This window comes from Epinephelus lanceolatus, chromosome 1 (assembly GCF_041903045.1).
Source record: "Epinephelus lanceolatus isolate andai-2023 chromosome 1, ASM4190304v1, whole genome shotgun sequence".
Classification (NCBI taxonomy): Eukaryota; Metazoa; Chordata; class Actinopteri; order Perciformes; family Serranidae; genus Epinephelus; species Epinephelus lanceolatus.
The window spans coordinates 46,352,466-46,374,552 of NC_135734.1; the positions used below are offsets into that span (position 1 = coordinate 46,352,466).

At 43.0% G+C, this 22,087-nt stretch overlaps 1 protein-coding gene across 1 annotated transcript in view; it reads left to right on the forward strand.

Moving 5' to 3' along the window:
* The first annotated feature begins 541 nt into the window (after window positions 1-541).
* Window positions 542-22,087, forward strand: part of LOC117256440 (sodium- and chloride-dependent taurine transporter-like) — a 43,766-nt gene continuing 22,220 nt past the window's right edge. Inside the window, exons 1-3 of the mRNA XM_033625859.2 lie at window positions 542-747; window positions 17,216-17,445; window positions 17,556-17,690. Of these exons, the coding sequence (XP_033481750.1) occupies window positions 17,217-17,445; window positions 17,556-17,690 (364 nt within the window). The 5' untranslated portion in view covers window positions 542-747; window position 17,216. The remainder of the gene's footprint in view (window positions 748-17,215; window positions 17,446-17,555; window positions 17,691-22,087) is intronic.

Here is a 22,087-nt window from a genome sequence, read left to right on the forward strand (position 1 = left end):
ACACTGTGTTCCTTTATTTCCACCGCCGCGCGCACCCCAGCGCCTGCACACGGGCACGCGCGTAACGGAGGCGAGCGGGGGAAGCGCGGCTGAGAATCTGAGTGCCCGTGAGAGCCGGTTAAGATACCAACCAACCAACCAACCAACCAACCAACTCCTGAAATGGGTGGGGGGGATAATGCCCCCTTTGATGCTGCATTCACGTGCTGCTCGTAAATCTCCGCATCCTACTTTGCAAACTGAAAACATGTGTGTTTTACTTGGCGGAGCCTTTAAGCGCACATGGCTGACAGCTGATGGTAAAATGGATTTTGGAATAGAGCTGCTTTGTGGCAGAACAATGATGAAGGACATGTTTATTTAAGAGTTCCCCCAGTGTGTTTGTAAAGATGCACACAGTTCGCATCACCTCCAACTCCACTCCTCGCTGCTTCCCTCGTGTAAAGGCGCACTTGTCAGAATTAAGAGGCGGGTCCTAACCAGCGTCACACAGCTCTCCTGCTCATCTGAGAGTAGGCAGGCCGGTGTTTTTCCACTGCCTCGGATGTCTCATGTCCCCCCGTTTTGAGAGACAAAGGTCAGAAAGAGAGGCTTATAAACAGGCTAAAATACAGGCTACCGACGCGTCCAACCCTCAGTCGCTCTCACGGACACAGGAGGACACGGACAAGACGAAACGGACAAGGGACCACGCTCAAAGGACATTAAAAGGACAAAATAACACACTATCTTACATCAACACATCAGGTAAGAGGAATTAACATCCTCATTGCACACCTTTAAAACACAACTGTGCTGCTGTGTGATTTTATCACCATTTTTATTCTAATTCTGATTTAATTGCATTTATTCGTCTTGTGTCTGAGTGAGATTTTTTTTTTTCCTGCAAATCAAGAGCAGCAATTAAGAGTTTCTGTGCTGTTTGTGTGTGGAAATAAATTAGAGGAGTGTTTTCTTGTATTTTTGGTGTTTTTTAGAGGTGCTGGTGTGAATGCAGGTGGTGGAGCTGCGATGCAGATTTGGATACAGGCTGTTCTCTGTGTGCACTGCTGGATTTCTTAACAGCTTTAAATGCAACCTGAGTTTTTTTTCCATGTCTTCTCCGTGCGTGAGGTGCGCACTGTTTCATACACGCGGCCGTCAAACGCATTTATGGGAGATTTTATTTATCATTTATTAAGTTTTATTTATTTTCCTTTATGTGAAGGATGTCGAGCAGTCTATTTTTTAACACTTAAACGCTCCCACAGTCTTTTTCTCTTTTCCACATCTTTAACATGTTTATTTGTTGACATTCACGCATAAATAAATAGTCATGTTGTTTGTTTTTAGACTCAATTTTAAGCGTGTTTAATTCCGTTATTGGACAACAGCAAAAAAAGGGAAGTGAGGCGCTCGGTGCGCTGAGAAGGCGGAGATGCTCTTCAGTCGCACGTTGCACATCGTGCGCTGTTTCTCCTCAGCACGAGCCTCCTCTCGCTCTCGCTCTCGCGCACTCCCCCCCCCCCCCCCCCCTCTCTCTCCTCTCTGAATCCAGCCTGTCTCTCATAGTCTCTCTACCTTTGTCTCGTTTCCTCTTTCCCCCTCTCCCTCACCCTTTATATCGCTTAGTTTTTTGCTGATCAGCCTCGTGACAGTGAAGCAGAGATTTTGTTTTCATGCAGAAAAAAAGCAGCCTTGTATATTTTTGGATGATTTTGCAAATATGCCTTGTTGACATGTTTTCAACATCTGGTGCACCTTAAATGTCAAATGCATGCAGAAGCATCATTCTTTGAATATCTGCACACAGTTTCGATTTGTATTAATAATGATGGGTGCTGTACTGGGTCTTTATTTTTGGGTCTTGATAGTAGTGAACCTTGAGTTTATTTGTGGCTGTTGTAATGGCTGAAAGAGAGGAGGGTTTAATGAGGGCTGCAAAGTTTCTTTGGTAGGGTTGGGTTGCGATTACAGTTAGCTGGGTCAATTTTGAATCTGTTGCAACAGTGGAAAATTACTCGGAGTTGTTAAGGCTCAAAGTCTAACAAACAGATTGATTTTTTTTTTTTTTTTCCAGTTAGCAAAGAGCAGCATCCAAAACATTTAGGAAGCCAGGGATTGATGTGAAATCAGCATTGCAAAACTTGAGGTTTTATTTGTAAAGTCATGTAAACCATCAAGATTTAATAGAGATAAAAGGTGCTGTGTGGAACTCTGGAGAAACATGGTCGATTGCCAAGTCTCATTTCCAGCTTGTCAAACACCGTCACTTTCAGTTGGTGGCTCGGTGCAGACCTGGGAATGAGACTCAACAATCAGCTATCTTTTCCCATAGTTTACTTTCAAGTCGAAATAGTTTCAACAAGATGTTCTAAAACTGAATTCAAAACAGTGCTATCGAACTCCGACCCTATAGTTTTGAGGATGACCATGTTTGGTGTCACAGTATATGCTCTACAAGGTCAGGCTGATATGGGTGTTTAAAGGATCGCACTGCTGGCAGGATGAAAAAGTCCCTGAAGCAGCATTCAGATCACCACGGGTCAACAAATTTTTCCCTGAAACCCAAAGTAGCAAAGTTTTTGTTGGTTGGCAGCACTTTACAATGTGGTGACCGGCCACACTTAGTCAGCATGTGAGGGAAATGTAGAGGGCGGCAGGAGAAAACAAAGTGTAACATCACATTTTTGGGACTGGTTCATTACAGCTGTGCGGTTGGGGTGGAACCACCATTGTTTTCCAGCTGAATCGGCTGATAAACTGGTTTAGTGGGCTCATTTTGGCAACTAGCTCAGTCCATAGAGACCTGGGTTGGGAACTGGAGGGTTGCTGGCTCAAGTCCCTGCATGGACCAAATAGGGAGTGTGGACTGGTGGCTGGAGAGGTGCCAGTTCACCTTCTGGGCACTGCCGAGGTGCCAATGAGCAAGGCACCGAAACCTCAAGTGACATCTCTCCATTTAATGCATGTGTAGGTCCTGTTTGTGCAGGTGTGTATATTTCGGGCCTGTGTGGCTTTGGGGATTAATTAAGTATATCTTCTTCATCTACAACACAAAACTGTGTGTGTGTGTGTGTGTGTGTGTGTGTGTGTGTGCGCGTGCGTGTGTGTGCACACATGCAAGAGCTCCTGGCCCTGAGTTTAATCTAATCTTGTCTGGTGTAAATTTGTCATCGAGCTGATGTGCGGCACTCTTCTGAATCTGCCACTATAAGTTAGGGCTGCACAGTTAAAAGTAAAATGTGTCACAGCATACTTTTAAAAATAAAGCCATGTGTTACTACAGAGATGCCGCAGCCCACAGATCATATTCCAGATGCAAGGGATTACAAATATTTGGTACAGCAGAAATCATGTTAGTATCAGTGAAAATTAAATGCAACAATTACTGTTACCGCTAAAGTTGCGATTCATATGGTAGTATCTGTCAAAAGAATCACAACATTAATTAATTTATTAATTTATTTTCAAGTCATGCAGCCCTGCTGTGAGTTCAGGATCAGATCAGAACTCTTGCGTCCAGACACACACCTCAGGGTTGGCTGTGTCTTTGTGTCCTGTTGTGTGCGTCTCTTAGTGAGTCAGCATCTGAACAGGTTAAGTTCCCGTATGTCCGCGCTCCAGGTTGAGCTCAAATTAGTGCTGTGACTTGTGATGAATAAGTGATCAATTCTGTGTTTTAAACACCATAAAACACTTATACTTCATGATTTATTAATCCTAAACTCCATTATATATATATTTTTAATGGAGTTTAGCTTGTGTAGGAGACGCACTTTCTCTTGGTGCTCAGCCAACACACCCAGTTCTTCACCTGATTATGAAAGAAGCATCACTTGAACACGAGAGTCATGTTTATACCTGCAAATTAAACAGCGTTCATGGACTGGATGGATTTGACAGTTATGACAAATGGACATTTATTTAAGTGGAACTGTACTGGGCTTCTGTTGTTTTTGAGTAACTGCTGACACACTGCTGTTGTCTCCTCCGTCCTGCCAGTCTTGTCACTGAAAGCTACTGTAATAACTGCAGGTGTGTTTGCTTTCAGATCATTTAAATCATTAGCCCAAGATTAGTAAAACGTGTGTTTGTGTCAGTGAAATTCTTAGCCACAAGCACATCACCATTTCCAGAGCTGTTTCTACAAATGGAAACTGAGGGAGAGCCTCCAGTGACACAGTGAATAAAACCATCACTAGTCCCAGTGAAGGAGTCGCTATCAGACTTACAGTATATGACCGTGTGTCCTTGACTTCAGCTCTCGTTGAACGGCCATTGCTACTGTACCTATTAACCAGCATGAACCACTAACCCACATACAGCTGCCCCTTTAATCTTGTACGATTTTATCTAATTGTGCTGTAGTGTGAACAGATAATAATCGTGGTCAGCAGCTTTGACAGACTTCATTTACCTTGCAGCTGAAGGTGAAAACTGTAAGTATGTTGATTTACAGCCGGCTCTCACTGGAGGTTCAGGCTTAATGTTATTAAAAGGACTGTAAAGCGCACATCTTTATACAGCATGATGGAAGTCAGTCACTCTGATGGAAGGTCAATGACGGACTGTAATAGACCACTGCCACCTTGTGGCTGTCAGACCAATGGTTTATTGATAAGTTGGAAGAACTCCGCATTAAAAATGGATCAGCAGAATTACCAGGAATGAAGCAAGCAAAGCAACGCTCCATGACAACTGAGCTAACTCAGCCAACAGCATGCTGGGACAGGTCGCCGTCCATCGCCTGCTACGGTACATTCAAGACCAGATGAAGAGAGGTGGAGGGACCGGAGATGAGACATTGTAGCAAACTCAAAACATTTCAAGAATCAGCGATGTGACATTCAGAATCAACGCTTATGTTCCCTGGATTCGCCGGGCTTTGACTTCATTGTGGTCATAAAATGTCCGTTTGAGCTTTTGCACCCAAATGACACGTTTACTCCAGCATTGTCTGAAAAGTTGTTTGGATGAGCAGTTCTTGAAAATGCTACTAGAAGCAATGCTGGAGGCCAAGCAAATAGGCAAGGCAAGAGTGTCAGAAAATAGCAATAATGTCACCAGTGGTGTAGTGGAAGTTGATGAGGTGGGTGTACTACTAGGTAGATAGGTAGGTTACCAATGAGGAAGTGGGCATACTCTCCTATATATTGCAATGGCTGTTTTGCTGATAGGTGGGTATACTGTCACTGGATAGAAAAAGAAGTGGGTATACCCCGTATACCTGAGTATACCCTCCACTACACCACTGATGTTCATCACTGTTTTGACAAGCCAGAGGGGACCTACTCACAACAAATGGCTTGTTTTGTCTGACTTACAGTCTAAAACCCAAATATGTTCAGTTTACCATTACATAAGGTAACAAAAGGTAGAGAGCTGAGAAGCTGGAACAGTGAATGTTTGGTATCAACCAATCTTTTCACGTCTAATTCCGATTACTGTTAAAGTACTATAATCAAAATCTTCTAGCAGCTATAGGCTGAAACACAGTGTTTGTTTACAATAACTTCCAGGTAGAAAACCTCCGGGTAACGTACATAAAATGAAACGGTGCTGACCAAATGCTGCTTCAGTTAGTTTTTAGCCAACAATTCCACCTAAAAAAAACACTAACAGTTTAAGTGGACGCTACATTTAGAATATTTTCACTGCTTCACCTTGCTGTCAGAAGGCCCTTTGAGATGGGGAGACTGGAGCCATTATCTCAAAGTCACCACACCTCGTGCTAAAATGCGTTTTGCTGCAGCCCCGCCCACAGTACATTGCTTTGCTTCCATGCTGGTAGATATGATTTATCAAAGATGCCAGCAAAGCAGCACAGTAGCCTACATAAAATAAGCATAGCAGAAATATCAGATCAGACCGCTCTGTTTAACTATATACGGCTCAAAATGACAAAAGAAAGAAACAAGTTCTGCTGATTTCACATACCTGTAATCCAAATCAATTGCCAGTTTCTACCCAGAAGTGATTGTTGTTCTTTCGACATCACTGTAATTTGGCCTATTTGCTAACAAGTTCACTATATCAGTTTTATAAGGCGTCAGTGTTGTTTATAGCTTCCTCCTGCTGCCACCCAGTGGCCAAAAATGTGTCATTGCAGGTGTCAAAAAACAAGAATCCATGCGCTGTGACAGAACATGCTGCGAACATGTTTGCTTCATGCGAGTATCATAAACTTCCATCATAGTACTGCATGTTGTATGTGCAGTATATTGTATTAATTTGACTGATAACAACTCACAAGCGCCCTCTAGCAGCAGAGAGGGTGAACTAGAGCGAAAAGAAAATGGTTAATGGTTAAAGCCCCAGTTGATGCTGGTATGATCACCGTTGTAGTTGACTAACTATCATGATAGTTATAAACCAGCATTTTTTTGTATAAATCTCCATTGATGGTATTGAATTTATGCATGAACTGCAGTTTCAGCGCCATCTGCTGGCAAAATCAAGAGTAGCTTCTTTACTCATTAGAATCTAGTGACTCAAACTTACTGGCAGCAGAATATTTTAAGATCTGACTCGGTGCAATTGAGATAGCAGTCCCTACTTGCCACCTATCTGACATGACATGAATGCAGGGTTAAGATGATAAAAGCTGGTGCATTCTTGCAGCCGACACGTCATTTATGATAAGCCCCAGCTTAGTACTAAACTGACTCACTCAGGATAAGAGCAGAGACCTCTGTCAGGGCAAATGTCCTCTGAACAACCAAAACAACCCAAGGATCTCTGGAAAATTTTGGAGCTACTGATACTGCTGTAGGTTGCAGATACAAATCTTAACTAAGTCCCGTGGTGTGTGATAATGAGATGGATGTTGACAGTATGTGTAAACAGGAGAGAGGCCTATTTTGAATGCAAAAAGGCTTACCAAGAATCAACACTGACTGTTGACTCTAGCCAGATAAGACTGAAAGGTATGCACCTCTCCGTTTTCCCTGTAACTTTTCACACTTCCTGTTATCTCTCTTTGTGCCTCTGTCTCACACTTGCACACTCATTCACTCAGCGTTTCTGTCCCTCATCCTGTGCCGTCTCTAACCTCCTCGGTTTCGTTGTATCTGTTGCATCTATTTTTTCTTTATCTGCATGTGACTCACTTTTCTCTGTCACTCTCCTTTTAGTAACCCCTGTCTATATCTGCTCTCCCCTCCCCTTTTCTCAGTTAACTTTTAACAGCTCTTTTTTTCACGCTATTATTTGGTCGCTTTGCCCTCTCACTCTTGTTTCTCTCTGCGTCCCCCTCCCTTTTCCTCTCCTCATGTCCCATTTTTTCCTCTCACGCGATTATATGCAAAATAAAGTCTGTCTCTTTCTATTTCTCTAAAATGAAGGTGATATAAAAGGAGGTATGAGGCAGAGGATAAAATGATCGCGAGGAAACGGGCAGGAGGAAACGGAAGATGCAAACAGAGGCATGAGGCTTAGAAGCAATAAAGAAGATGCAAGTCTTCAGGGATGGGAACAGCAGAGGAAAGAGGTGGAGGAAGAAAGGAGGAGAAGACGGGAGTCGAATGACGAGAAGTTTAAAGAGGAGGAGGAGGAGGAGGAGGGAGGAGAAGTATGAGGAAGAGAAAACAAGGGGGAGGGTAAAAGATGGGAAAGAAAGAAACACAACAAAGAATATATGATAAAGGAAATTGTAGGAGAAGATGGGTAATGGAAACAAGGAGAGGGAGTTGGAGAAAGAAAACAAACGCGAGGATGGACCACTTCTGCACAGTCAACACATTCTCTCTCCGACCTTGTCATGCATCGATGTTTGCTCATGGATTTTCCAGGTCCAGACACGACGTGAAAGATACCCTGGTGATGTTCTGGGACACCATGTCAAGTTCTGCCTGTTACATGCATTGTCGTCTTTCAAAATACACTTCCGTTTTCACAAGAAATATACCATTTACAGTCAGTCGCTTTCAAAGTAAAAGCACTAAATCGGCACAACAATGGGAATTGATGTTTTTTTTTTCCTCCAACAACAAAAACACATGGTTAGGTTTAGGAAAATAGATCAGGGTTTAGCTTTATAATACCACGGGACGTGAACAACGCTCTCCTGGGCCAAAGTCGGTTTGTTGGACTTTTGCCACCGTAACTTTCGTTCTTGTCCCGCCGCAGTTCCCCCTGATGCCACCGAGCACAGTTAAACCATAACAGCGACCGGCCAAGTATCATGCCAACGTGAAAGGACAGCTTTTTTCTAAGTGCCTGCAAGTCACTGCCCAAGCGCCAGATTTCCACAACTTCGGAATGAGACCAGACTCCATTTGTTGTTGTGTGAAACTTTTGACTCTGCACTCTAGTGCCATTGTCTGTATTTGTTACATCATAAAGGACACATGGAATAATGAGGGCAGTCATGGTAAAATGAGCCTTAAGCTGTTACTAACAGTTTTCAGGTGATTTGTAAAGATGGCTGTAGTTTTGTGATACACCAGTTTTCTTTGCTGTATCTGGCACTGGACTTTTTGGGGGTCTTTGTAAATTCTGAAACTATCCCAGACACTGACTTCTTCGACATCTTGCTAGTGTGTCTGTCATGGGTATTAAAACTGTCAGAGTCACAAAACTAGGCCGATTACTAAGTTTATAAGAACTAATAATTAATGTTGAAGCATAATGAATTATGTTGGATTACTATCTATTCATTTGTGGGCTATTTGGGGTTTCTGGGGTAATGGCACAGCTGGGTTTTGCATGTGTTTCCTTAAATACTGTAAAGTATAATATCAGATCTGATTTTTAGGCAGCTGCAAAATAATGACATTTATCATCCTTGCTAGATGATAAACGCTAGAATCCAACGAGTTGGTCATTCTTCATAAATTAGTAAGCAGTAAGGCTTGCTCATTTGCAATAATGAAACTGATGTTTATTACATGTGGTCAAAACAAAACTGAAAGAGAGGTGGAGACTGGAAAATAGGAGGAGGATGAGGAGTGATAGAAATGTGGAGCAAAGGAGGAGGGAGGAGAGGAGTAGATTTAATAGGTGGTCAGCCCAGTGGAAATGTACATGGTCTTAAAATAGGAAAGTGTGTTATGTAAGTGGTTAGAAAGTGTGTGTGTAATGCTGGCTGGGTTCTGAAGTCATTACATGAGCCTCGGCCCAGAAATCACACACACACACAGACACCAGACAATGAGTCTCTATGTTTTACACCAAGCTTTTGGCCCGAGCTTTTAAATCGTCCCACAGTTCACAGCGATTCCCACGGCCAGTCTCGCTCTCTAGAGGTCGTTTTGTAGGCAACAATATTTCCTGTTGATTTATCACTGCTGTCATCTAGGAATTTCTAACAGTAACTCTGAGGACTTTCTAAGACATTGTCTACTTTGGGTTTTCTAATGGAGCTTCTTTGGAAGGGGCTCTTTTCTTTGGAAGGTGAGCCATGGCAGCTACTTCTGCTCATGCTCACTGCTCAAGTCCATCCATTCTCTGCTGCTCATCTGGGTTCAAGGTAGCCCATACACCCCTTTCACCAGCCATGTCCTCCAGCAAGGAGGATCCAAAGCTGTTCCCAGGCTAGATGGGATATGTAACCCCTCCAGCGTGTTTGTCTTGTCTTCTTGGCTTGGAACACCTCCACAATGAAGCGTCCAGGATGCATTCAGATTAGATGCTGGATCCACCTCAGCTTTTGATGCAAAGGAGCAGCAGTTCTTTTCCAGCCTATTCTAAAGGCTTGGACATACCGAACCGGCATCAAAGAACAAATGGTGACAAAGGCCAAGAGTTGCTTTGTCTCATGTCTCCTATTTCTCAGCCAACAGCCAACTAGCACGTACGTTCTGTGCCTGCATGAGAGGAAATACCTCTCCATACCAGCAGGTGGTGGTAGTCTGTATTTGTCCTTCAAAAAGGAAAACTGGAAGACTGACAGGACGGATTCAAGATGCTAGTTAGCAAGATACCACATTAACACAACCCAATGTTGCAAGAACAAATGTGCTGCGACATGAAACAGAGGTTTCTGAGATGAAAAACAATCAATCCAATGCTGTTGGAGGACTAACTTAAGACTATTGTCAAGATGTTGGCAAGCATTGTCAAGTGGTGTGTCGTAATGCATGAGGAGTAGTAACAACAACAACAAGGGCGAGTGCTATCGACACGATCGAGACTGTTCTATGTCAACATGTATTCTTAATACAACATGGCAGTTTGCTTGTCTCCACCCTTATAACCCAGGCAAAACACAGTTTGTTGGCATGGCTATGCGTCAGTGGGGACTTGATGTGATGGAGGAGGAGATATACGCACATCACCGGTAGGTGCAAGGCTGTCAACAAGCGTCAAAGAAAAGGAAAGGAAAAAAGCCTGCACACTGCTCCAAGTCACAACTGTGGTTTATTAGGACAACGTTTCGATCCCTTCTGGATCTTCGTGAGGTCAAACAGTGGCGACTTGATGTGATGTCACCATGGAAATCAGAGAGTGGTTTTCCAGATTTAAGACCTTCAATGAGTATTTGTCAACAACGTTAAAAGGATTGCAGCCGCATTGCCCAGATCATTAGACTCTTTGTTGATACAAGAAGTGAAGTATAATTTATGTCTTAATTTGTTTTAACCATAACAAAATGTTAGATCATATCATCATTATGTTTACCCTCTAGCACCTGTGTTAGCATAGTTAGTGTTTAGAGGAAGTTAGTGAATGTTAATGTGTAGAACAGTACTGCTTGGACAACCTACATTAAAATTTTCCAAAAGAACTGGTAATACAAAACTCACCACGTCCTGTACGGCAGAGGGTTTGAATATTGTAAAGCACACAGGGTAAATGTATTACACAATCTTCCCTGAAGATGACAAGGTTGAAGGAAGATGCACAAACATAAAGTAGCAAAACAAACATCTATTTATATTAACACACACAGCTTAGTTCTTTAATAATTGATATTAATGTGCATCAGTATTGATTGTGAATCTCATGAACTCTCATCCTACTCCTCTGTATCTCCCCTCCGTTCCTCCTCTTGTTCAGCAACATTATTTGTTCTAGATGGCTGAATATGCCAAATAAGAGCTCAAAGTGAAAATGAGGCCTGTATCGTAGAGACAAACCTTTTTAAAGATACAAATATTTGGTTAATATTCCGCATCTTTTGCTTTATTTGATTGTTTTCCTGAGAGATAAATGGATAAGAGATAGGATTATTTTTGTCTAGTGTTTGTATTGTGTCCTATGTAACCAAATCAAGTCTAATTTGATACATTTCACTCAACTTTCAGCAGTAGCTGTTATACAGGTGAGTTAAAAGCTTCCATGGTGTGCCACAAGGCTCAACTCTGAGTCCTCTTCTTTTTCATATGTACGTTACCAAGGGGGGGGGTCATCATCTGCAAGGACTGAGATTTTTAGGGGTTGTTTGACTCTCATTTATTTGCTGATGACACCCAACTCTATAGTGATGTCCATCCTGTCTGTTTTTATCATGAACAGTAGGATTGTCGAGTGATTATTTGTTTATTTTGCAAAAATGAGCCAAAACAAGGCAGTTACAATGAAATACATCCTTAAATCAACATGCAGTATCAGTAAGGGAGCCCTGAAGTCAGATAACCAATTTTAAATGAGTGAAACACATTTGAAAGTCGAAGTAGTAGTAGTAGTAGTAGTAGTAGTAGTAGTAGTAGTAGTAGTAGTAGTAGTAGTAGTTGTAGTAGTTGTAGTTGTAGTTGTAGTTGTTGATGATTTAGATCCAGGAATATGTTATTATAGATTCCGACCCTTTGTAATGGTCCGTCAAGCTGTCAGAGTAAGCTTGGAGCCCACACTGTGACTAACTGCACTACCTGAAGAAATATCAGCAATCTTTTGGAAAAACAAAAGTGATTTCAGAGACAAAGGGACTGAAGGGTTTACAATATGTATTTGAAGAATATATCCAGGATGTCAAACTGACTCAGCAGCTAAAAACAGGTTAAAAAGACAAAGATACTTGAAAGCTAAAGCCGAACTAAAGACTACAGATCACAGTGACAGAAGGCAATGAAAATAAAGGGATATTTTGTTGATATTGCACATTAATATCAACCTGCCTTCGAGGGGCAGGTCTTAGCAAAGGGTCAATTCATTCAAGTGTTTCTATAAACACAGTCTCTATTATTCCATTCTCTTCACGGTCACAGAGCATTAGCCAGTGTTACAGGATTTCCTCTAATACTCTGTAGCTGGTTTTGTTATTCACATCAAAATGTCAGTCCGCTTCCATACTGGAAGTAATAATACTTTGACTCATAGCTATTACCGTCTACTGCTGCAAACAGTTTTTCATGGACATAATGGAGTCCGCTGTCTCTCTAAACAGGAAATACTTACACACAAAAATGTACGACACACCCACACACACACCCACACACACACCCACACACACACCCACACACACACACACACACACACACACACACACACACACACACACTACACACTACACAGGGCAAGTTGTTCCAGTTTGCTCAGTGTTATTAATTAACTGTCTAGGAAGTCAGTCATGAAGAGAAATGCGAGTGTTTTTGAAATCATTAACTAGTTTTAGGGATCATTAGATAGGTGCCAAGTATACTTTACTTATACACGCATAGAAAGTTGAACTCTCATCAAAGCTAATTTTGTCAGGCAGGTTTGAACTTGAATCTGTAGAAACAGAAGGAGGAAGAAATCAGCTAATCTATTGAAACTAGAGAAGTGAGATTTTTTTCTCAGTTCAACGGCTCTCTCCTTTATCTGTGAGCAGATCTGTACCAGCACATTCAACTGTAAATATTTCTGTCTTAAAGAAGCACGTCATACATATGTGATGGATTTTATCTCTGTTTGCAAACATGATAAAAAACAAAAACACAGTGTTTTTATAGCTAGGTAAAAGAAGCTTCTGCGTCTACAATATCTTTATGGTAAAACTGTTATTTTGGGAACAGCGCCTAGGAAATAATACTCATATCAGTAGGGCGCAACAGAAAAAGCCATCTTGTCATCGATGCTGCTCAGTGTAAATATCTTGCAGAAAGTCAGATAGAGAGTGACTGAATGAAAGAAATGAAAAGAGAGAAAGTGAGGTTACAGCAGTGTGGCAGATGGAAAGAGATAAAGACATGACATTTTCCACAATGACAGGCATCTGCTGACTACTAAGTATGTCTATCTCTCCCTGACTCTCTCCCTCTCCCTCTCTCATGGTCATTGTCAGGTGGAAATTTACAGCTCTGGTTCTGTCATTGTGGCCTCGATTGCACTGCTTAGACATTCTGACCAATCACAGTGTCACATTTAATAGTTTTAATGAGGAAGGGAGGGAGGAGGAAGAGGGGGTTGGGGTATGTTTTCTATTTCACCACACTATTAGACATTAACCTTTAAATGGACATTTTAAAGTTTGTTTGTTTTGGCTTTGATTAACTGCAGCTCTTCTTCAGAGCTGATACATGTATGAAAGTAACTCACCTTGTTGTTACAACACTGAGCAAACTGGGTCACACTGAATGACTTTGAAATGTCCTTGGTAAACTCTGAATCACATCTAAAATAGAATCGGCAATTGAAACCCAACCCAAATGTGGCGGCGTATTTTGACTCGTATTCAATATCTCTGCACCTCGCCCCTTCTTTAGTTCAGATCACAATAACATTTGACCAGAACTGGCGCAAAATAACCACCCTGACCAGTACGAACTTAAATGAGCCAAATACAAAAACTCAACCAAGTACATTTTTCTAATGTGATAGGAAGCAACGCCACAGTTTGTGTAACTACATCCTTTGAGTGGAATCAGTTTTTAGATGATCTGGTTTTACAGGTTATGTTTAACAGTCAGTGTTGGCACAGATAATGCGATAATCAAATGTGTAATATAATTAAATCCAACCTAATGATTATCATTACAGGCTGTATGTGCTTGCTTTAGCAACAAGTCTCACAGCAGCGAAGCCAAGAGTGTGGCTTTGTGGATAGGTAATGGTATTGTGAGGGCTTGTGTTGCCACTTGTACACTCAGACTTCCCGATGTAGACCAGAGTTAATTTAAAGAAGCCAAACTACAAGAATCAGCTCGAACTGATGGCCCTCCAGGCTCTTCTTTTTTTGTAATGTGTGGTTTATGGACAGGTTCTAAAGTCTTACAACATATTCAAACATTATTTGTTGAAGTATTTCACTGCAGCAAAGATGGTCTTTTCACAATTAGGGGCTGTCTGTACAGTAGAAAGATGCCAATACTTCAAATGGGCCTTTTTCACAGCAGACATTTTGACTCGTCATAGTAGGAAAAAAGGGCGGCCTAGCAGTGACTAGCATCATCGCCTCACAGCAAGAGGGCTCCTGGTTCGAACGTGGGGTGGGGGAGTCCTTCTGTGCAGAGTTTGCATGTTCTCCCTGTGTCAGCGTGGGTTTCCTCCAGGTACTCCAGCTTCTCCCACAGTCCAAAGACATGCAGGTTAATTGGTGATTCTGAATTGTCCGTTGGTGTGAATGTGAGTGTGAATGGTTGGTGACCTGTCCAGGGTGAACCCTGCCTCTGGCCCTATGTCAGCTGGGATAGGCTCCAGCCCCTGCAACCCCTAGAAGGATATGTGGTTACAGAAAATGAAAGAATGAATAGTAGGAAAAAGCACAGGTGAAACTGATAACATTAAAAATGGTTCAGTTCCATTAAGTGTCCCAGTAAGTTATTCCAGTAAGGACAATACCAGGGCCTCCCCTAAATGGAATGCAGCTCACATTAATGTTAAGGAACACACCTGTGCTCCTGGAATCCTGAAAATGAGAGACAAAATGGAGGGAACGAAGAGGAGAGAATGGAAAATAAAAAGAATCAGAGCCAGAGAAGAGATGAGAAAAAAGACAAAAGGAAGACAGGAGACAGAAGGAAGAGCGCTCTATATATACCTTTTTCAAGTTGTTTACACCTTTGTGTAAACATGGCTTAAAAAAATACTGATATAGCATTTTGGATTTGAACTGAAATGAGAGAGAGATCAGAGAGAGAATCGAGACATGTGGTTCCAGACGTCTGAATCTCTGCCCACGTATTTCTCAGGGACTGAAAACAGTTTCGTGTCGTCCTCATTGAAAATAGCCGAGCCAATCAGAGCCTGTCCGTTCCAATCCAGCCTGTTCCACAGAGAACTAGATTGCCACTCAGAGAGCACATACTTCTGCCAAAGCCACACGCCCTATCTCGCAGTGTAACGAAAATCAAAACAATGGGTGTATCCACCCTGTCATTGGGATCCGCTCCAGAATTCAACAGGCTCTTCCTTTGCCTATGCTACACCCTTTCACCAAAGCCTCATCCACACTGACACGAATATGTTGATTTGTTTTTTGTTAACGTAGACAGGGAAAGCAGAGTTTTGGGTTTGAGATGTCACAGTGGCTACGGTTACGTGATGGCTTCTCATTTGGAATGAAATAAATCTGAATGAAATCATTTGGAATTAAAGTTTTTCCAGGTAGTTTACATGGGAAATATTCATTCCGAATGAGGGTTTACATGGGAGATCAGTTCAATCGCCTGTATTCAGGTCTGCGCAAGGTTTGGGGCAGGGAAGGTTTCTGATTGGATAGGGGGCGGGGCGGATGTTATGTGTTTACGTTTACCGGAAGAAAACACTGTAGTCTTCGCTCCGGATAATAAGATGCTTGACGTCACCGTTCTTAGTGCGTTTTTCAGGCGTGTTTTGCTTATATTCTTGAAGCAGCAGTACGACAACAACCTTGTTCTGCTAATGCTTCATCTGTTGAGGAGGAGAAGGGAGGTAGAAGACCGTGCTGTGGCGAATGGAAACCGGTGAGTGCAACAAGTCCGACTGCTCTATCTCAGCCCGCTGCTATGCAGCCCGTTGCTATGCGAGCTATATACGTCATCGCGCCAGAAGGGCAAGGAAACGAGCATGCGCAGAAAGACCGGAATGAATTTAAAGAGGAATGAGTGTATACATGCACACAAAATTCTTTCATTCGGAATGACAAATGGAATAAACCACCCCCTTTCATCGGATTTAATTTTCAATCGGAATGACCGTTTACATGACCACTTTTAATCGGAATGGCCTTTCATTCCGATTAAAAGTGGAATTAAACTGTGCATGTAAACGTACTGATTGTGTGTCTATATCTTCTTTGTGAGGTGTGACAGATGTGACCCGTGTAATCAATCGCCGCTTTTTCCCCCCAGTAATCAATAGCTAGTTCCGAAAATGTTGAGGCAGAGGGTACTGTCTGTAGCTCTGGTTGAGGGTGAGAGGCTGTCAGCAGATAAACAGAGATCTGTGTGGGTACATGAGACCCTAAATGGAATGCAGCTCACATTAATGTTAAGGAACACACCTGTGCTTTTACTACTATGACATGTCAAAATGTCTGTTGTGAAAAAGGTGTATTGGTGCCACATGACCAGAGAAAACCAACGAAAAGGACTGTGGCATTCACTTTTGCTCAAGAGGTAGAAAACCTCCAACTAGCAGACTGCAGGCTCAGTAAAGCCTGAACGTCATTGTCGGTCTGTTTGTGTTGTCTGTTGGGTTTTTAAAGACGGCGGTTCATTGGCTAAGTTCGTTCATTCAAGGCACAGTTACGTCAGTCAGGGTTCGTCTTGCGCTGGGAGAGTACCCCTGAAAAAGGAGCACCAAGTTAGCTTTGGTTCTTGGTTTCTAATCCTTGAATGCACAATGGAGGTAAACAGTAGTACCAAAATCAAAAACAAGCAGGGAACAACTATTATTGAGACCACTGCAAGCTCATTGACGATTTCTCAATTGACCTCTCTGTTGTTGCCTTCTTCATCCTCTCTTTCCAACCTGTAGAGTATGACAGGCACACTGATGTCATCACAGTCAGTGTCTCAGGTCAAGAAAAAACCTGCTATTTTTTAGTCCTAGCTGGGAACCAACTTTATGGTCTTAAAATTAGGTGTGGGAACTGATTCCATGTGGGTGGAAAAGGAGTAAAAACAGCCATCTAAGAACTACGGTGGTTCTCAGTTCTTGTGCTTCAGACTCAACAAAAGGGGGTTTCTTAGAACTCTGAAAAAGTTCCTCCAGCCTGAAAACACCTAAAGACTGAGAAACTACCACCAGTCACCAGTGTCAAGTGTTTTTTGTTAATCTGAAAGTCTGCTGAGCTTATAATGTGTTGGCGGCAGTATTTAAAAGCTGCTGTCAGTGGATTCATTTCAGATCAGTTCTCACTGGATTCTTCCTCTGTCTCCTGTTTCTGCAGAATGGCTCAAAAAGAGAAACTTCAGTGCCTGAAGGATTTCCATAAGGACACTCTGAAGCCATCTCCTGGTAAAAGCCCTGGCACCCGGCCTGAAGACGAGGCAGAGGGCAAACACCCCCAGCGGGAGAAGTGGGCCAGCAAGCTGGACTTTGTTCTGTCTGTGGCTGGCGGCTTTGTTGGTTTAGGGAACGTCTGGCGTTTCCCGTACCTCTGCTATAAGAATGGTGGAGGTAAGGCATTATTTATTTACACAGAGGGAGGGTTTGCTTATCAACCCAGCTCTGGTTTTCCACATTGTTCTGATTTGATTTCATGCTGATTATGTTTTCACTCCACCCAGGTGCTTTTCTCATCCCCTACTTCATTTTCCTGTTTGGCGGAGGTCTGCCGGTCTTCTTCCTGGAGGTCGCCCTGGGTCAGTTCACCTCCGAGGGTGGCATCACCTGCTGGGAGAAGCTGTGCCCCATCTTTACTGGTATGTGGCTCCTCATCAGTCAATTGAATTGATTATTGGGGGGCAGTCCCAGCATGAATGGGTGTAGAGAGCAGCAGAAAGAGTGGGTGTGTCTCTCTCAGACACTGCTCCTGGACATGCATCACTAAACACCATTAAGAGTCTAGTCTTTTAAATTGTGGTTGACAAGGGAACAGAACCCCTTGAAGCTGGAATGGACATGATATAAGTAAATTAAAGGGGTTAAACCAATGAATCTGATCGTCAAAAGACCAAAGTTAAGCCCTAAATGTTTGCATATATTTGCACAGGGGTCCGTTACGTCACAATCCGCCCTCGAGAGTCGATGTAAAAATCAGGCTTCTGGTGCAGTTTACAGTCTGCACCTCACTGCAAATACAGCAAACACAGTTTAATATCTGTTTGGACCAGCTGTGTTCTGTTGTTGTCATAGCTCTGACTATAGCCCCGCCCACTGCCCCGCCCCCGTGACATCTCGCCGATGACTGATGAGCACGCAGCACGGTGTCAGCAGCCTCTTTCCTGCCCAACTACTGGGCTTAAATTTTTCCAGACCTCTGTTGTTTTTCACAGAGGAATGGCTGTGCAACATAAGGCTGAGTCACACCAGGCTCTCCTCCAATCAGACTGCTGAGACTTTACCCTGCAACCGTTACCAGGCAACCAGGCCTGCGCTGGTACACCAACACACTGAGGCCTCTATTCTGCTTCTGCCTCCTCTAGCTCTCACCTCCTCTCCTGTGAAAACCTCCTCTCTTCCAGGAAAACACATTTACAGTTCTTAGATGGATTCCCTGATTTTTACTTCTGCCGTCGGAGTTAGACATGTTTTTTTTTTTGTTTGCCCAGCTGTACTCTTCAGTCTCACCTTCTTCCTTTCCTCCATCATACATCCTTCCTAGTCTTCCCTCCTAAGCTTCTCCACTACTCTTTCTCCATGTCCCTCATCAGTTCTTCTCACCTCCTCCTCTCCTCCTGTTCACTATCAGCTGATTAAGGTTAATTTATTCATCACTGTTTATTAATTTCTCCTTCTTAATATTCATACTGACGATTCATCTCGAGCAAACACGCATAAACCTCTTTATATTCTCCCTCGTTCATTAAATATACTCCAGTAATCCTATCGTCGTAACCGTTTGTTATTTCATTATCTTCATTTAATTATTTACCTCTGCTGCCGTTCTCACTTTCACATATACACACGGTCTTTCTTCCTTTCAGACACATTATCCCTCCGCCGTCTCGCACACACAAACACACGCCCGAGCCGGTGTACAGAGTGTCCCAAATCACACGTTGCTACGGCAACAGCACGGCAACACATCAGAGAGATGGCGAGAGAGAGAGAGAGAGAGAGAGAGAGAAAAGAAGCAGAGCAGCGAGATCTGAGGAGCCATGAGATGGATTGATAAAGACGAGAGAAAGGGGGAGAGAAATAAAGACGGAGAGAGAAAGAGGGGGTGAATGGAAAAGAGACAGTCAGAGGAAAAAGAGAAAGCGGAAAGTGATAGAAAGGGAGGACAAACAGAGGGAAAAGAGTGAGACGGAAGAGGAGGGGAAAATGAGAGACAAAATGGAGGGAACGAGGAGGAGAGAATGGAAAATAAAAAGAATCAGAGCCAGAGAAGAGATGAGGAAAAAAGACAAAAGGAAGACAGGAGACAGAAGGAAGAGCGCTCTATATATACCTTTTTCAAGTTGTTTACACCTTTGTGTAAACATGGCTTAAAAAAATACTGATATAGCATTTTGGATTTGAACTGAAATGAGAGAGAGATCAGAGAGAGAATCGAGACATGTGGTTCCAGACGTCTGAATCTCTGCCCACGTATTTCTCAGGGACTGAAAACAGTTTCGTGTCGTCCTCATTGAAAATAGCCGAGCCAATCAGAGCCTGTCCGTTCCAATCCAGCCTGTTCCACAGAGAACTAGATTGCCACTCAGAGAGCACATACTTCTGCCAAAGCCACACGCCCTATCTCGCAGTGTAACGAAAATCAAAACAATGGGTGTATCCACCCTGTCATTGGGATCCGCTCCAGAATTCAACAGGCTCTTCCTTTGCCTATGCTACACCCTTTCACCAAAGCCTCATCCACACTGACACGAATATGTTGATTTGTTTTTTGTTAACGTAGACAGGGAAAGCAAAGTTTTGGGTTTGAGATGTCACAGTGGCTACGGTTACATGATGGCTTCTCATTTGGAATGAAATAAATCTGAATGAAATCATTTGGAATTAAAGTTTTTCCAGGTAGTTTACATGGGAAATATTCATTCCGAATGAGGGTTTACATGGGAGATCAGTTCAATCGCCTGTATTCAGGTCTGCGCAAGGTTTGGGGCAGGGAAGGTTTCTGATTGGATAGGGGGCGGGGCGGATGTTATGTGTTTACGTTTACCGGAAGAAAACACTGTAGTCTTCGCTCCGGATAATAAGATGCTTGACGACGCCGTTCTTAGTGCGTTTTTCAGGCGTGTTTTGCTTATATTCTTGAAGCAGCAGTACGACAACAACCTTGTTCTGCTAATGCTTCATCTGTTGAGGAGGAGAAGGGAGGTAGAAGGTCGAAGAAGGGAGATAGAAGACCATGCTGTGGCGAATGGAAACCGGTGAGTGCAACAAGTCCGACTGCTCTATCTCAGCCCGCTGCTATGCAGCCCGTTGCTATGTGCGCTATATACGTCATCGCGCCAGAAGGGCAAGGAAACGAGCATGCGCAGAAAGACCGGAATGAATTTAAAGAGGAATGAGTGTATACATGCACACAAAATTCTTTCATTCGGAATGACAAATGGAATAAACCACCCCCTTTAATCGGATTTAATTTTCAATCGGAATGACCGTTTACATGACCACTTTTAATCGGAATGGCCTTTCATTCCGATTAAAAGTGGAATTAAACTGTGCATGTAAACGTACTGATTGTGTGTCTATATCTTCTTTGTGAGGTGTGACAGATGTGACCCGTGTAATCAATCGCCGCTTTTTCCCCCCAGTAATCAATAGCTAGTTCCGAAAATGTTGAGGCAGAGGGTACTGTCTGTAGCTCTGGTTGAGGGTGAGAGGCTGTCAGCAGATAAACAGAGATCTGTGTGGGTACATGAGACCCTAAAAAAGAGGGTGGATCATGGGGAGTCCCACCAGTTGGTCCAGGAGCTTCTCCTCCATGATGGCTGTTTCCAGGCATATTTTAGTTTGACTCCGTCTATCATTGGGCCGTATAGCTCTGGGTATCCAGCAACCACTACCACCACTTTCTCATCCATTGTTTACCAACTGTGAACTTGTTGTCATGACTACCACAGAAGGTCCGCCTCTCAAATCATCCAGCTGGACAGTGGGGAAAAAAGATGACACAAAAGAGATGATGTGAGGTGTTTTGCTCAGTACTTTCCAAACATGCATTTTCCCCAAAACATTACAACCTAAAACACTTCTGTATACGAGCAGAGTGCCCTGAGCGTCAATGTGCTCGCTGTGTTCCGCGGTAGGATAGGAGAAGAACAGTTTTCTATACGAATTCAAGGCAGGGCTTCCCAGACAATTATTTATTTGTGGCGGCCTGCCGTGATTAAAGCATCTGCACTTTTGGAGCTCAGAGCTACTCTGGGCACAGATGGAGCAGCAGAACGTCAGGCGCAGTGAAAGTGAAACTTAACCATTAGCACTGGGTCTAACAGTTTGCTTTCATTCGCAAACTGCTCCTCTTTCCATCAGTCTGATCTGATCAGCTCTGATCGGATTAACTGATCAGTTACCCACCTCGTGATTCAAAACTGCAAACTGCAGCTGAGGGAAGGAGAAGGCTTCCACCTGTGCTGCGTTCACGGACCCACAAAAACCTATATTGGACACTCAGGGTAAAAAAACAAAGATTGACATTGTCTGCTCGTTATAAAGTTTCTTTTCAAACCCAGTGTAACACTGACATGTACTTTCAGAGGATGATGATGATGATGATGATGATGATGCAGATCGGCTGATATAAATCATATTTTCTTAAAAGGCTCAACAGCACCAAGTTACATTACCGTGACACTAAACAGACTAATATTACAGACAGTTGATTCTTCAGTCTCAGTCCTCCAAAGAGACTTTGTTCTTCCACATGATCCTTCCAGGAATCATCGCGCGTGTGAGGTGAAACTGTACATTTGAACAGTGGTCATGTGCATTTAAAGGATCAATTGTTGGTGTAAACACAGCGAGCGAGGTCAGCCGAGGTCAACAGATGAGAAATGAGATCATGGAGGAGGATGCGTCTGTTTGTTTGATCAGCACTGTTCCATGTGATCCGAGCAAGGCTGTGTGTGTGTGTGCGTGTGCGTGTGTGTGTGTGTGTGTGTGTGTGTGTGTGTGTTTAGTGTGTAGATGCTTTGCAGCTGCTAAT